Source organism: Pyrgilauda ruficollis, unplaced genomic scaffold (assembly GCF_017590135.1).
Source record: "Pyrgilauda ruficollis isolate IOZ18807 unplaced genomic scaffold, ASM1759013v1 scaffold270, whole genome shotgun sequence".
NCBI classification, from domain to species: domain Eukaryota; kingdom Metazoa; phylum Chordata; class Aves; order Passeriformes; family Passeridae; genus Pyrgilauda; species Pyrgilauda ruficollis.
In genome coordinates this window covers 143,003-157,085 of record NW_024524045.1, presented here as the reverse complement: position 1 = coordinate 157,085, position 14,083 = coordinate 143,003, and the positions used below count along the sequence as shown (strand labels likewise).

General features: G+C 49.2%; 1 protein-coding gene across 1 annotated transcript; it reads right to left on the bottom strand.

Moving 5' to 3' along the window:
- Positions 1-4,548: 4,548 nt before the first annotated feature.
- On the bottom strand, positions 4,549-7,609 carry LOC121355850 (elongin BC and polycomb repressive complex 2 associated protein). The gene is given in 1 exon segment (XM_041471611.1): positions 4,549-7,609. A coding segment is annotated over 1 exon segment (1,926 nt). The 5' UTR covers positions 7,588-7,609; the 3' UTR covers positions 4,549-5,661.
- Between the last annotated feature and the right edge of the window lie 6,474 nt (positions 7,610-14,083).

The window sequence follows — 14,083 nt, the reverse complement described above, 5'->3', positions numbered from 1 at the left end:
CATCCATCCATCCATCCATGGATTCCATCCCTCCTCTCTCAGGACAGGCTGGAGATTTGGGATTCTCCAACCTGGCAAGGAGAATCTCCAGGGACACCCCAGAGCTTTTCCAGGGCCTCAAGGAGCTCCAGGAGATCTGGAGACGGCCTGGGGACAAGGATGGAGGGACAGGACCCAGGGAATGGCTCCCACTGCCACAGGGCAGGGATGGACGGGATTTTGGGCAGGAATTCCTGGCTGGGATGGAATTCCCAGAGCAGCTGTGCTGCTCCACCCCTGGCAGTGTCCCAGGCCAGGCTGGATGGGGTCTGGGCCACCTTGGGACAAGGGGAGGTGGCCCTGCCACGGCGGGGGTGGCACTGGAGGGGATTTCAGGTCCCCTCCCACCCAAACCATTCCAGGATCCTTTGGTTTGGCAATTAATCACTGCTGAGTGACTAATTGATTGATTAATTAATTAATCAATCACCACTAGGCCCTTGGCAGACAAAAAGTGGCTAAATTCTGACATCTTTGAGGTTTTCCCCCAAAATTATGTGGAAAAAGTCACAGGCACTGCTCCGGCATGGATCAGAACTAATTAATGAGTAACTAACTAGTAATTAATGAGTGACACCAATCAGCTCAGCCCTGAGTCACATCTGTCCTGACACTGAAATATTTTTTGGGACTTTGAGAGCCCCAGGAATGGGAAATTTTGATGAAACTGCCCAAAATTGGGGTGTGAAGGGGTTTGGGATGGGTTTGAGGATTCCCCAGGGGTGCTAAAACCAGCTCTAATTAAGCTTCACATGAATTTTATTAGTGGATAAATTAAAGACATCGGTGCCGAGCAGGGTGTGGAGCAGTTGTGGCAGATTTTTGGGGCGATTTCCTAATTTAGACAAACCCTCCCCGCTCCCCCCTTCCTCTGCTCCGCCCTGCCTCGGTGACAGCGGCGACACCAAAATAGCGACGGGACCTGAAACTGAAACCGAGATTTGCAGCACCAAGGCTCGGCTTAAAGGGATTTGTCAAGGGTCTGCTCTGCTGGGACGGATTTGGGGCTTTTTGGGGCGTTTTCTCCTTTTCTGCCACTGAGTTGTGGTGTTGGGGTGGGCGCGTTTCCCCCCACGGGGGTTCCGTCACTTCAGTCACCTCAGGCGTCTTCACCTAATTTTAAAATAAATAAATTTACTTCTTTTGTTTCCTTCCCAAATAAAGGCTATGAAGTGCAAATCCCTGAATCCCGGGACAGGGAATGTTTATTCGTGGGGTTGCACCTGCAGGAAAGGAGTAGAGAGAAATTATCCTGAAATGCTGGGAATATTTATTTGTGGGATTACACCTGCAGGGAATGAGTGAAGTGATCCTGAAATATTGGGAATATTTCTGTTTGGGATTGCACCTGCAGATCCCAAAATCTGTGTCACGACATATTTGGGATATCCCAGGAAACTCCCCTTGCCTTGGACCAGGAACAAAACTCAGGAGCGGTTTCCTGGCCACGTTCCTCTTTTTATCAGGAATAAATTTATAGGATAAATTCTAATTTATCAGGAATTAGGAGCAGAAACCCCCTCGGGAACTCCGTTCCAGCCCCACGGGCCGGAGGATTCCCCCGGGATCCGGGCCCGCGCCCGGGGAGTGCCGCTGGGCAGGCAGCCGGGGACCTCTGCTGGGAGAAGCCTAAAAATGCCCTTTTTTCCCCCAAAATCACCGCCGGGCAGGCGGTGGGAGGGAGCCCTGCGGGTCCCCACAGCCCGCTGGCCCCGGGGCACCGGGAGAGCGACCCCCGCTGTTCCCGGTCCTCGGTCCCTGGGCGAGCATCCCTCGGTGTCCCCGGGGCAGCAGGGGAAGGGAGGAACCTCCCGGAACTGGGAATAACCCCAGGAGAGTGAGCTGTTCCTATAGCTCATCCCGTTGGGATCCCCATCCTACAGCTCATTCCGTTGGGATCCCCATCCTACAGCTCATTCCGTTGGGATCCCCATCCTACAGCTCATTCCGTTGGGATCCCCATCCTACAGCTCATCCTGTTGGGATCCCGGTCCTACAGCTCATCCTGTTGGGATCCTGGTCCTACAGCTCACTCCAGTGGGATCCCAGTCCCCCAGCCCATCCCAGCAGCATTCCCACTCTCCAGTGCATCCCAGCAGGATCCTGGTCCTGCAGAGTCCCACTGGGATCCCCATCCTCCACAGTATCCCAGCAGCATTCCCATTCTCCAGCTCATCCCATTGGGATCCCGGTCCTACAGCTCATCCCAATAGGATCCTGCAGTTCATCCCTCGGGATCATCGTTCCTGCAGCTCATCCCGTTGGGATCCCGGTCCTACAGCTCATCCCAATGGGATCCTGCAGTTCATCCCTCAGGATCATCGTTCCTGCAGCTCATCCCGTTGGGATCCCGGTCCTACAGCTCATCCCAATGGGATCCTGCAGTTCATCCCTCGGGATCATCGTTCCTGCAGCTCATCCAGGATTCCCATTCCCCACCGCATCCCAGTGGGATCCCCCTCCCGCAGTCTCTGTGGGATCCTCATCCTACAGCTCATCCCAACGGGATCCCCGTGCTGCAGCTCATCCAGGATTCCCATTCTCCAGCTCATCCCAGTGGGATTCCCATCCTGGAGCTCATTCCAATGGGATCCTGCAGCTCGTCCCAGCAGGATCATCCCAGATTCCCAGCTCATCCCAGCAGGATCATCATTGCCCACTTTCTTTTGGGATCATCATTCCCCAGCTCCTCCCAGATTCCCATTCCCCAGCGCATCCCGATCCCTCCCTACATCCCGGGCTGGAGCAGGCAATTCCCTCAAAAAAGGGGAAATTTTAATTTTAAAAATACAGGAATTTTTAATCCAGAGCAATGGGGATTTTTAACTCAAAGAAATAGGAATTTTTAATCCAAAGGAATGGGAATTTCCACTCCAGAGGAGGAAATCTGGGATTTTCCATTACTTTTCCCATTTTTGTTTTGCTTTCCTCTGTCCCCACCCAAAAAAGAACACAAGAGTGGATTTTATGACCAAAAAAACCAAATTTTTGCTCCTTTCACCCCCTTAAAGAGAATTTCCCTCCCTTCGGCTCTCCTGGAAGTCAAATTTTACCCCCAAACCACCCCAGATTTGCCAATTTTCACCCCAAACCAAGCGATTCCAGCCCAAAATTTATATTTTCTTTTATTTTTTAATTTATATTTCTTTTATTCCATTTATTTCCACTGCAGCTTCACCCCCCCCCTCACTCTATTTCTTACTTAAAGTTTATTTTTTTTTATTCTTTGGTAGCTTAAATTCCCTCAAACACCTCAAAACCAAAGCAAGAATTATCATAATTAACATCAGGATGACAATTCTTATTTTAATGATTATTTTTGGGCAGTTCTGCTGCTCCAGGCGCCTTTTTAATGAAAATTTTGAGGTATTTAGAATTTTTTTTCCCCAATCCCCCAAATATTTACAGAACCTTTACAGAGAATTTATTGAGATTTACAGAATATTTACGAATATTTACAAATATTCACAATTATTTACATCCCAACCCCACGCATGAGCAGAGAAATTAACAAAATCTCTGCCCAAAATGTGAATTTTTAATAGAAAAAGCGAATTTTAGCTGTATTTACACCGGGATAAAATTCTGGGCCACTCCCCCACAATTCCCGAGGTGATTTTATCCCTTGGAAAAATATTCCTGAGTTTTTTGGGGGGGAGCTGCGGGGTCTGGAGGTTGCTGGATTTAAATATTTATATTTATATATTTATATTTATACTCATATAGGATTTTGAATATATTTATATGATTTTAATATATATTTCTATGATTTTATATAGGATTATAAATATAAATATAAATATTCATTCCCAGCCTGCATCCCGTGATTTTTTTTTTTCCAACCGCACCTGCAAATTACTAAAAATTCCATTTTTTAAAATAGAAAATACATTTTTAACCCCAGCCGGAATTCCACGGGAATTCCATGGAAAACCTCCCCTAAAATCCGCTTTTCTCGCCACGTTTTGGGGTTGTTGGCGGGGATTTTTTTGGGAATAACTCCTCGAAAATCCCAATATTTTGCCGAGGGAATTTCCTGCTGCTCTGCTCAGCGGGAGGGAGCGAAACAAACAAAAATTAAAAGTTATTTAACCCCCAAAAAACCGCTAAAAACCCAAATTAAATGAACACCGCTTTAATTCGCCACTTCCAGAGAAAACTGCACCCGGCAGATCCCAAATATTCCAGGCCTTTAAAATGCCTTTCCCCCCCCCCGCCCCTTTCCCTTATTTTCCTTATTTTTTAAGGCGCTGATGTAATTAAAAAATGGAATTAAAAATTGGAATAAATCCAGCAGGCCACGTGTGAAGATTTTCCTTTCAATCCTTCCCTTTTCCCAGGCAGCGATTTTTAATTTTGAATTTTTTTTTGTTTGTTTGTTTTGTTTTTGGGCCTAAATTTTGCAGGAAAAAATTAAGAATTTTCCAAGCGGAATCTCCAGGAGGGCTGGGATTTTTTTCTCCTTAAAAAAAAACAAAACAAAACAAAACAAAACAAAACCAAACCAAAACAAAAAAAAACCCAAACCAAAATAGCTTTGATTTTTTGGTTTTTTTTTTTTTAAGTTCCCAAAGCAGAGATTTGGGGGCTTTGATGGGCTGGAAATCCCATGGGGAATTTCCAAAGGTTTGGAAAGGTTCAAGAGGGGGAGGGAGGGAAATTCAAGCCGGGATTAAATCCTTCCATTCCCGATTTTCCCGCATTTTTTTCCCGGGATCCAAACCTTTTCCAGGGATGATTATCCCACAAATTCCTCACTTTTTTTCCCTTTTCCACCACTTTTAAAAAATATTCTTTAGATTTCCATGGAGCAACTTCAAGTCGCTTCCTCTCCACCCCTCCCGCTTTCTCCCGACCTCCCGAAATTCCCGATTTTTTTAAAAAGTTGGCGTTTCCTCCCTGCCCCCACACCAGGAAAACCCCGCTGGAAAACCGGGATTTTTCCGGATTTTCCGAATTTTCCCCGGGATCCACTCGGCCCGGAAAAGAACGGGAATTTTTTTCTTGGCTGAGTGGGAATTTTATTGTTTTAATCCAATTTTTATGGATGAAAAATGAGAAATGAGGGGTTTGAGTTTTTGTTGGGTTTTTTGGGGGTTTTTTTGTGGTTTTTTTTGGTTTTTTTTTTTTTTTGGAGCAGGGTCGGGAGGTCAGGGAGCTCCTTCCCAGTTTTCCCAGCTCGCTCCCAGTTCATTCCCAGTTCTCCCAGCAGCCGTTTCATCCCTAAATCCCCTTCCTGGGAATCACCCCCTCATTTCCAGCGGCGCGCGGAGTTTTTGGGGAATTATTTTGGTTCCATCGCGCCCTTTAACCTCACCCTAAAACTCCTCCCGAACACAACATCCCGCAGCGCACGCGGCCCCACATCGGCCCCAAATGAGCCCCAAATTGGCCCTAAATCAGGCCAAAATCAGCCCCAAATGAGCCCCAAATCGGACCCCCCATATCAGCTCCAAACAGGCCCCACATCAGACCCAAATCAGCTCCAAATCGGGCCAAAATCAGCCCCAAATCAGCCCCAAACCCCGCTCCTCCGAGCAGCCCCTTCCCCACCCGGGGCTGGGCTGACCCCGCTCCCGGTCCCCGGCACCTCCCGCGATCCTGGAATTTTTCCTGCGCTCCTCAGGGATGCTCCAGGCTGGCGCAGCCGCGGAATTTGAGGCTGGGGGGCACGGGGATGGCGCTGCCCCCCAGGTGCCACCGCCACAGCGGGTGCGTCTTGGACAGCGCCCACGAGTTCTTGCCGCCCAGCGACGAGGCCGGGCACAGGTCCCCGTCCTCGCCCACCACCAGCGAGGGCGTGCAGGGGAAGTTGCCCATCAGGCTGAAGGAATTCCGAGGCGGGCTGGCTTTGCAGGGAGCGTTTCCCTTCCTGCAGTTCCTCCGCGGGGTTTTTGGCGGCCTGGCTTTGGAGGAGCCGCGCTGCCCCTCGGTGACCCTGGCCAGGCGCCGCCGCTTGGCGCTGCCGTCCCGGCGAGCCCGCAGCGCCGCGGGGCTCCCGGTTCCCCCGCGGGGCTGCAGCGGCAGCTCCGCTCCCCTCCAGGGCTCCGGGCTGCCCCGGCCGTGCCGCAAACCTTTCCCGTCCACGTTGAATCCCTTGGCGTAGCACCACAGCTTGGACTGGCGGATCAAGCGGTCGAAATGCTCCGGCCGGGGCTCGCCCAAGGCGGCGGGGCTCGCCCGCAGCTCCGGGGCCGGGTCGGGGGATGGCGCCGGCCCCGGGGAGGCTCCGCTGGGCCGCTCGAACGAGGGGCTTTTGTTCGAGGCATCTTTGTGCGAATCCTTCCCTCCGGCGTCCCCAAAGCCGCGCTCCTTTTGTGGCGGGGCCCCCCCGGGGGTGCTGCTGCTCGGGGAGGGAGGGGGCGAGGAGGAGGAGGAGGAAGAGGAGGAGGAGGAGGAGGCAGGGGAGGCCTCGTGCCTCGCGTACAGCCCCGGCTGAGCCCCCGGCGCTGCGGCCGCGCTCAAACTTTCCAAAGTTGATGCTCGCAGGGTGCGGGCCCAGAGCTGCTGCGAGAGGAAGAGGAGCTCGGGGTCGGGGCGCAGCGCTTTGCTCGGGGGGGGCTCCGCCGGCCGCTCCTCCCCGAGCGGCTCCCGGGGGGGCTGGAAGCGGGGCAGGGCCGCCTGCCGGTACCGCGTGCTCTGCACCGAGTCCGCGCTGCACAGCGAGCTGCTCTCCGACTCCGTGGAGCTGCCCTCCTCGCTGCTGCACGAGCTGTCCCCTTCCTCCTCCTCCTCCTCCTCCTCCTCCTCCTAGGAGTCGCTGGAGGTGGCGGGGCTGGACGCGGCGAGGTCCAGGCTGGAGTCCGAGTCGCTGGAGTAGCCGGCGGAGGTTCCCTGGCGCTTGGAGGCGGGGAAGCCGCGGCTCCGGCCCTTCCTGGCGGCCGCGGGCCCCGCTCGGTGCGGGAGGAGCCCCCCGGGCCAGCACGGGCTCCTGCGGGGCGCGGCCGGCAGCGCGCAGGGCAGCAGCGGCAGGTGCCGGGGGGAGCCCGCCAGGAGACCCCCAAAGAGCCCCCCCCGGCCGGGCTGGAGCTGCTGCGGGCCGGGGGGCGGCGCGGCCCGGCCGGGGGCACCGCAGCAGCCGCCGGCCCGGCAGGGCGGGGGCCGCGGGCAGGGGAAGAACTCCCCGGGGCCCGGCAGCAGCAGCTGCTGCCTTCTCCTGCTCTTCCTCCTCCTCTTCCTCCGGCGGAGGCTCTTGCAGGAGGTGCAGAGAGCCTCCAGGTCCGCCTTGGAGATGAGCGAGCACTTCACGGCGCGCGTGGGCACCGAGTTGATGGCCTTGAGCGTCCGCAGCTCGGCCAGGTCGCAGCGGCGGCTCTTGATCTTTAAGGTTTCCATCTTCTTGCTGATGGTGGTCCTGGGGATGTCCTTGAACAGGTCGCTGAGCACCTGGGCCAGCGCGAACATCTGGGTGCCGTTGATCTGTAAGTAGCCCAAGTTGATCCCTTCGATCTGTTGGTAGCCGGCGTGGAAAGGGCCCGGCCGGGCTGGCGCGCTGCAGTCCGCGGCGGCCGGAACCATCCCCAGGGTCCCCTCGCAGGTCAGGAACATTTTTGCGAGTTGTGTTTTTTTGTTGTTTTGTTGTTGCTCTTTGTCCCTTTCAAAGAGGGGCAGGGGAAATCAGGAAAATCAGGACATTTGTGGTTCCGCTCGCTGATCACACACATCCCTCCGGAGAGGGGCCAGAGGGGGAGGGGAGGTGGAAAAAAAAAAAAAAAAACGAGGAAAAGAGGGGAAAAAAAAACAAAAATAAAACCCCAAAAAGCCGATCTCGCTTTCAAACGCTCCGGTCGAGGCTTGGCAACATCTCCCGAACACCCAATTCCTGCTCCGGCGCTCGGCTCCTCGTCTGCCCCCTCCCCGGCAAGGAAAAAAAGAGAAAAAAATCAAGAAGTCAAACATCTCTCATCGCCCGGGCCGGCCCCGCACCCACCTCCGCCTCCCAAATAATCCCTTTTTTTGGGGGGGGTCGGTGTAAATCAACCGAGAGCTGGAGCGGACAAAGCTCGGGGGGCGCGGGGGGGCCCCGCATTCCCTCCGGGGACACCCCCGGGAACGCCCCCGGCTCCACCGGGTGTCCCCAAACCCCGAATTTCCCCCGCGCCCCCTCCCCAAACCCCCGCACACAATGGGGACCCCCCCGGGCGGCTTTTCCCCCCTCGAAAAACCCCAAATTAAAACCCCAAATCACCGAGGTTCCGAGGCGGCGGCAGCGCGGGCGCCTCCGCTTTGTTTCCGCGGTTTAAATGGATTTTTCGATGGTTTTTTGGGTTGGTTGAAGAGGTCGCTGCGCCTTCCCAAATGTGGATTCCTCTGGGATGGGTGTGTGGAGGAATATTTTTAATAAAGCGTGAAAATTTTTCCTTCTAGGCGGCTTGTTCGAAGTCATCGCCTCGGCCACAATTCATCCTGCAGCTTATTAATTAATTCCTAATTAATTGTATTTATTAGCTGGCGTCCACAGTAACAGCGGTGGAGAAAAAGAGAGTTATGAGAGAGTTGTATTCTTCTTTTTTTCCCTTTTTTTTTTTTTTTTTTTTTTTACCCACACATCTTTTTTTTTCACTTCTCGTCCTTTTTTTTTCAGTTCGAATTCTTTGTTAAAAGGCAAAAAAAAAAAAAAAAAAAAAGTTATAAGGCAAAAAAAAAAAAAAAGTAAAAAGAAAAAAAGGAAATTAAAAAGGGGAAAAAAACAGGGGAAAAAATTTTTAAAAGGGAAAGAAAAAAGAAAAATAAAGGAAAATAAAAAAAGAAAATAAAATAGGGAAAAAATGCAGAAAATACCTCTCCAAAAAAGGAAAAAAAGAAGAAAAAATAAAAATAGGGAGGAGGAAAGAAATTTTTTAAAAAAGGGAAATAATAGAGGGCGGAAAAGGAAATTCTCTCGCACGCCTCGGAGCTGCTAAACTTTATTTCCAACTTTAAATCCCAAGGTTCCTTCGGTGTTTAGCAACTCTCCCGAGGTGCTTTCCCAAAAAAAAAAAAAAAAAAAAAAAAAAAAAAATCAAACAAAAAACCACAAAAAAAAAAAAAACCCGAAACGAAAAGAAACCCAAACAAAAAAACCTACAACAGCCCCAGGCTGCAGATTCCTCTTTGCAAAAGGGGGAAAAAGGGAAAAAAATAATAAAAAATTCCAATTTTAAGAGCTGGGCTCCATTGTGGCGGGTCCCTCTGAACCTGAGGCCGCTGGAGCGGGGTCTGAGCTCCTGCTCAGGAGGCGAATTTTGGGGAAACTGTTCCCAGGGAAACCTTCCTGGGGGCAGGGAAGCGGCGGCTCCGCTCCCTCCCCAGCCCCTTTTTTGTCTCCGGCTTGAAAAGTTGGGTTTGTTCTTCTTCTTCTGGGTTTTTGTGGGGTTTTTTTGGGGTTGTTTGGGGGTTTTTTTTTGAAATTTTCATCTGAAATTTGATGATAATGATTTGTTGGAGCACGGGAGATCCCAAATTAGCAACGATCCCAGAGGAGGAGGAGGAGGAGGAGGAGGAAAAGAGGAGGAGGAGGAAAAGAGGAGGAGGAGGAGGAAGCGCATTCCTGAGCGAGCGTGTAAAACAAGAAAAAAATGTAAAAAAAATTAAAATAACTCCGGTTCGCCAGCGGGGATCACCTGATCGCTTTTCCCGCTGATCCCAAAGGGATCCCTGTGGGATCTCCCCCTTTTTCCAGCACCCATGGGTGCTCCTCTGCTCCAAAAAAATCCCAGTTTTCCAGCCCGATCCCCACATTTCCCCCCCGGTTTCGCACAGGAGAGAATTTCCTGAAGGGAATTTTTCCAACAAAAAACCCCAAACCCCTCTTTGTTGGGGAAAAGGGGTTTGGGGGCCACCAAAATGAAAAATTCCCGAAATTTTCAGCGGCGCTGGAGCTTTTCTGGGAACCGTGGGGTTAAATTCCCTTTTCCACACCGAGCCAGAGCCATTTTACCTTTGGGCTGAGCTCGGCCGGGAGGGAGGAGCGGCGCGGGGAGGAAAATTCGGGAATTCTGCCCCTCCCAGGGGATCCCGAAAGGCTCCGGGAAAACCCCAAATCCCAGGGAATTCTCCCCAAACTCCCGAGGGGGAATCGGAGGGAGCAGCCGGAGCCCCCCGGGCGGAAGGGGGCTGGGGGACGAGTGGAGACGTCATTTCCCAGGAAATCTGGCAGCGCCAGGAGGGGATTTTTTGGGAAAAGGGCGAAATTCCACTCGGGATTCCACGTGGGGTGTGTCTGTAGGGACGCGGTTCGGGCCATGGAAATGCTCTCTATTTATAAATATATTTATTTTTAATTTATCTATTCTATTTATGCAGCAGTGGGCAGGGCACAGGCGGGAGGTGCTTCCCGAATAAACTCATTTTAATCCCAAATAAACTCATTTTAATCCCAAATAAACTCGTTTTCATTCCAAATAAACTCGGTTTCATCCCAAATAAACTCGTTTTTATCCCAAATAAACTGGTTTTTATCCCAAACAAACTCATTTTGTCTCAAATTCCTGGCGCTCCTGCCCCAGGTCCCCTCCGTGTCCCCTTCACCTCCCGTTATCAATGCACGGCTCACTCTTGGCTGGGGTTTTTTTACTCTTTTAGGGTTTTTTACTCTTTTAGGGTTTTTTTACTCATTTAGGTTTTTTTAGGCCTGGAGATGGGAGCAGCCAAGGATTGGGGTATTCCAGGGTCCCACCGAGGGATCCCTGGGGAGGATTTTTTTGGGGAATGAGCTCAGCCAGAAAACCTGGAAGTGTCTGTACTGGAATATCCCAAAATATGAATATGGGAATATCTGAATATGGGAATATCCCAATATCCCAATATTGGAATATAGAATTATCCAAATATTCTGATATCCCAATATCCAAATATACCAATATCCAAATATCCTGATATCCCAATATCCAAATATACCAATATCCAAATATCCAAATGTTTGAATATCTGAATATTTAAATATCTGAATATCCAAATGTTTGGATATCTGAATATTGGAATATCCCAATATCCAAATATTGGGATATCCAAGTATTTGTGCTTATTAATGCATTTAATTGTGTATTTATTGGTGTGTGCATCTGGGTATTTCTGCACTTCTGCATTTGCATATTTGTTTACATATTTATATATCTAGAAGTTTATATATCTGTATATTAATTTGGTGTGATTAATTTTTATTTATTTTAATATTTATATTTTATATTTATGTATTTATATGTAATTTATAGGTACATTTATGCTTTTGTACATTAATTAATTTATATACATTTATTTATTTATTTATTTATTTATTTTTATGGCGCGGGGAGGAAAATTCGGGAATTCTGCCCCTCCCAGGGGATCCCGAAAGGCTCCGGGAAAACCCCAAATCCCAGGGAATTCTCCCCAAACTCCCGAGGGGGAATCGGGGGGAGCAGCCGGAGCCCCCCGGGCGGAAGGGGGCTGGGGGACGAGTGGAGACGTCATTTCCCAGGAAATCTGGCAGCGCCAGGAGGGGATTTTTTGGGAAAAGGGCGAAATTCCACTCGGGATTCCACGTGGGGTGTGTCTGTAGGGACGCGGTTCGGGCCATGGAAATGCTCTCTATTTATAAATATATTTATTTTTAATTTATCTATTCTATTTATGCAGCAGTGGGCAGGGCACAGGCGGGAGGTGCTTCCCGAATAAACTCATTTTAATCCCAAATAAACTCATTTTAATCCCAAATAAACTCATTTTAATCCCAAATAAACTCATTTTAATCCCAAATAAACTCATTTTAATCCCAAATAAACTCATTTTAATCCCAAATAAACTCATTTTAATCCCAAATAAACTCATTTTAATCCCAAATAAACTCGTTTTCATTCCAAATAAACTCGGTTTCATCCCAAATAAACTCGTTTTTATCCCAAATAAACTGGTTTTTATCCCAAACAAACTCATTTTGTCTCAAATTCCTGGCGCTCCTGCCCCAGGTCCCCTCCGTGTCCCCTTCACCTCCCGTTATCAATGCACGGCTCACTCTTGGCTGGGGTTTTTTTACTCTTTTAGGGTTTTTTACTCTTTTAGGGTTTTTTTACTCATTTAGGTTTTTTTAGGCCTGGAGATGGGAGCAGCCAAGGATTGGGGTATTCCAGGGTCCCACCGAGGGATCCCTGGGGAGGATTTTTTTGGGGAATGAGCTCAGCCAGAAAACCTGGAAGTGTCTGTACTGGAATATCCCAAAATATGAATATGGGAATATCTGAATATGGGAATATCCCAATATCCCAATATTGGAATATAGAATTATCCAAATATTCTGATATCCCAATATCCAAATATACCAATATCCAAATATCCAAATGTTTGAATATCTGAATATTTAAATATCTGAATATCCAAATGTTTGGATATCTGAATATTGGAATATCCCAATATCCAAATATTGGGATATCCAAGTATTTGTGCTTATTAATGCATTTAATTGTGTATTTATTGGTGTGTGCATCTGGGTATTTCTGCACTTCTGCATTTGCATATTTGTTTACATATTTATATATCTAGAAGTTTATATATCTGTATATTAATTTGGTGTGATTAATTTTTATTTATTTTAATATTTATATTTTATATTTATGTATTTATATGTAATTTATAGGTACATTTATGCTTTTGTACATTAATTAATTTATATACATTTATTTATTTATTTATTTATTTATTTATTTTTATGTATATTGAGGCATTTCTTTATTCCCACATTCCCACCCCAGCCCAATGCCATGGGGAATCCCCAGCTCTCCCAGGCCACAGGAAAACTCCTGAAATATTCCCGGGACAATCCTCACCTGGGAAATTCCCCCCTCGGCCATTTGGATCCAGGGAAAGAGGAAATTCATGGAGATCGCCCCAAATCCGGGGGTGCCGGGGGTGCAGGATTCCCTTCCCACCCCAGAGAGGGGAATGGGGGATTGGGATAAAAAAGGGGGAGAATTCCCAGGAGGGACAATTCCCAAAAAATCATTCCAGGGGTGCAGGAACATGAGGAGGAGGAGGAGGAGGAGGAGGAAGATCCGGGAGTTCTGCAGGATTTGGGATGAGATGGGATCCATGGGATGGGATGGGATTCATGGGATGGGATGGGATCCATTGGGTCCATGGGATCCATGGGATGGGATGGGATGGGATCCATGGGATGGGATGGGATCCATGGGATGGGATGGGATGGGATGGGATGGGATCCATGGGATGGGATCCATAGGGTGGGATGGGCGGATCATCTCCACTCCCCCTCCTGCAGATCCCGCAGGCTCCAGCTGGGAATTCCCACAGGATTTTCCCTCCTTTCTTGCTGGGCCTGGTGCCAGGACACCAAACCGGGAATGAATCCCAAAAAGGTTTAGGGAAAAGAGACTTCGGGGCTGCATGGGGTGAGAATTTTCCTTGACCCCACAAAGGCCCCAAATCCACCATTCCCACAGGGAGCAGGGAAAGCAGGAGCCGTGTGGAAAACAGGAATCAGCCCCAAAATATGGAAAAGCCAAGGTGGGAGAATTCCAGAAGCAGCAGAAATCCTGGAGGATGCGAGGATTTGCCAGGAAAACTCCCAAAAATGGGATTAGAAATGAATTAATCCCATCCCACATGAATTATTCCCGTTGCAGGGAATGGTTTTATCCACTCTCTTTCCTCTTGAGAAGCAAAAAAAATTATCCAAAAAAAAAAAAAAGGGTAAAATAAAAAGTTTTGGGATAAAATAAAAATATTTGGGATAAATTTAAAAATAAATGCAAAGCCCCCCTTGGAACGTTCTGAAACAGCAGCAAATTTGGGGTTACCAAACCCTAAAAGGGTGGAAAAATCCCATTTCTTGTGGTTTTTTTTACCTTTTCCCAAGTATTTCCGGTCACTGAGGAGTTCCTTCGGGATGTGAATGGATTCTCCCGAATTCCCGGGATTTTCCAGGGGATTGAGAGGGAGCAGCTGCTCGGTGACCCGCGGTGACCCCGCTGACCCCAAAGCGACCCCGGCCCCACCCCGGAGCGCTCAGAAATGCAAAGTTGGAGTTTTCGGGAATTTGGGAAGAGCAGGAAGAGCGGGAAGGGAGGGGGGA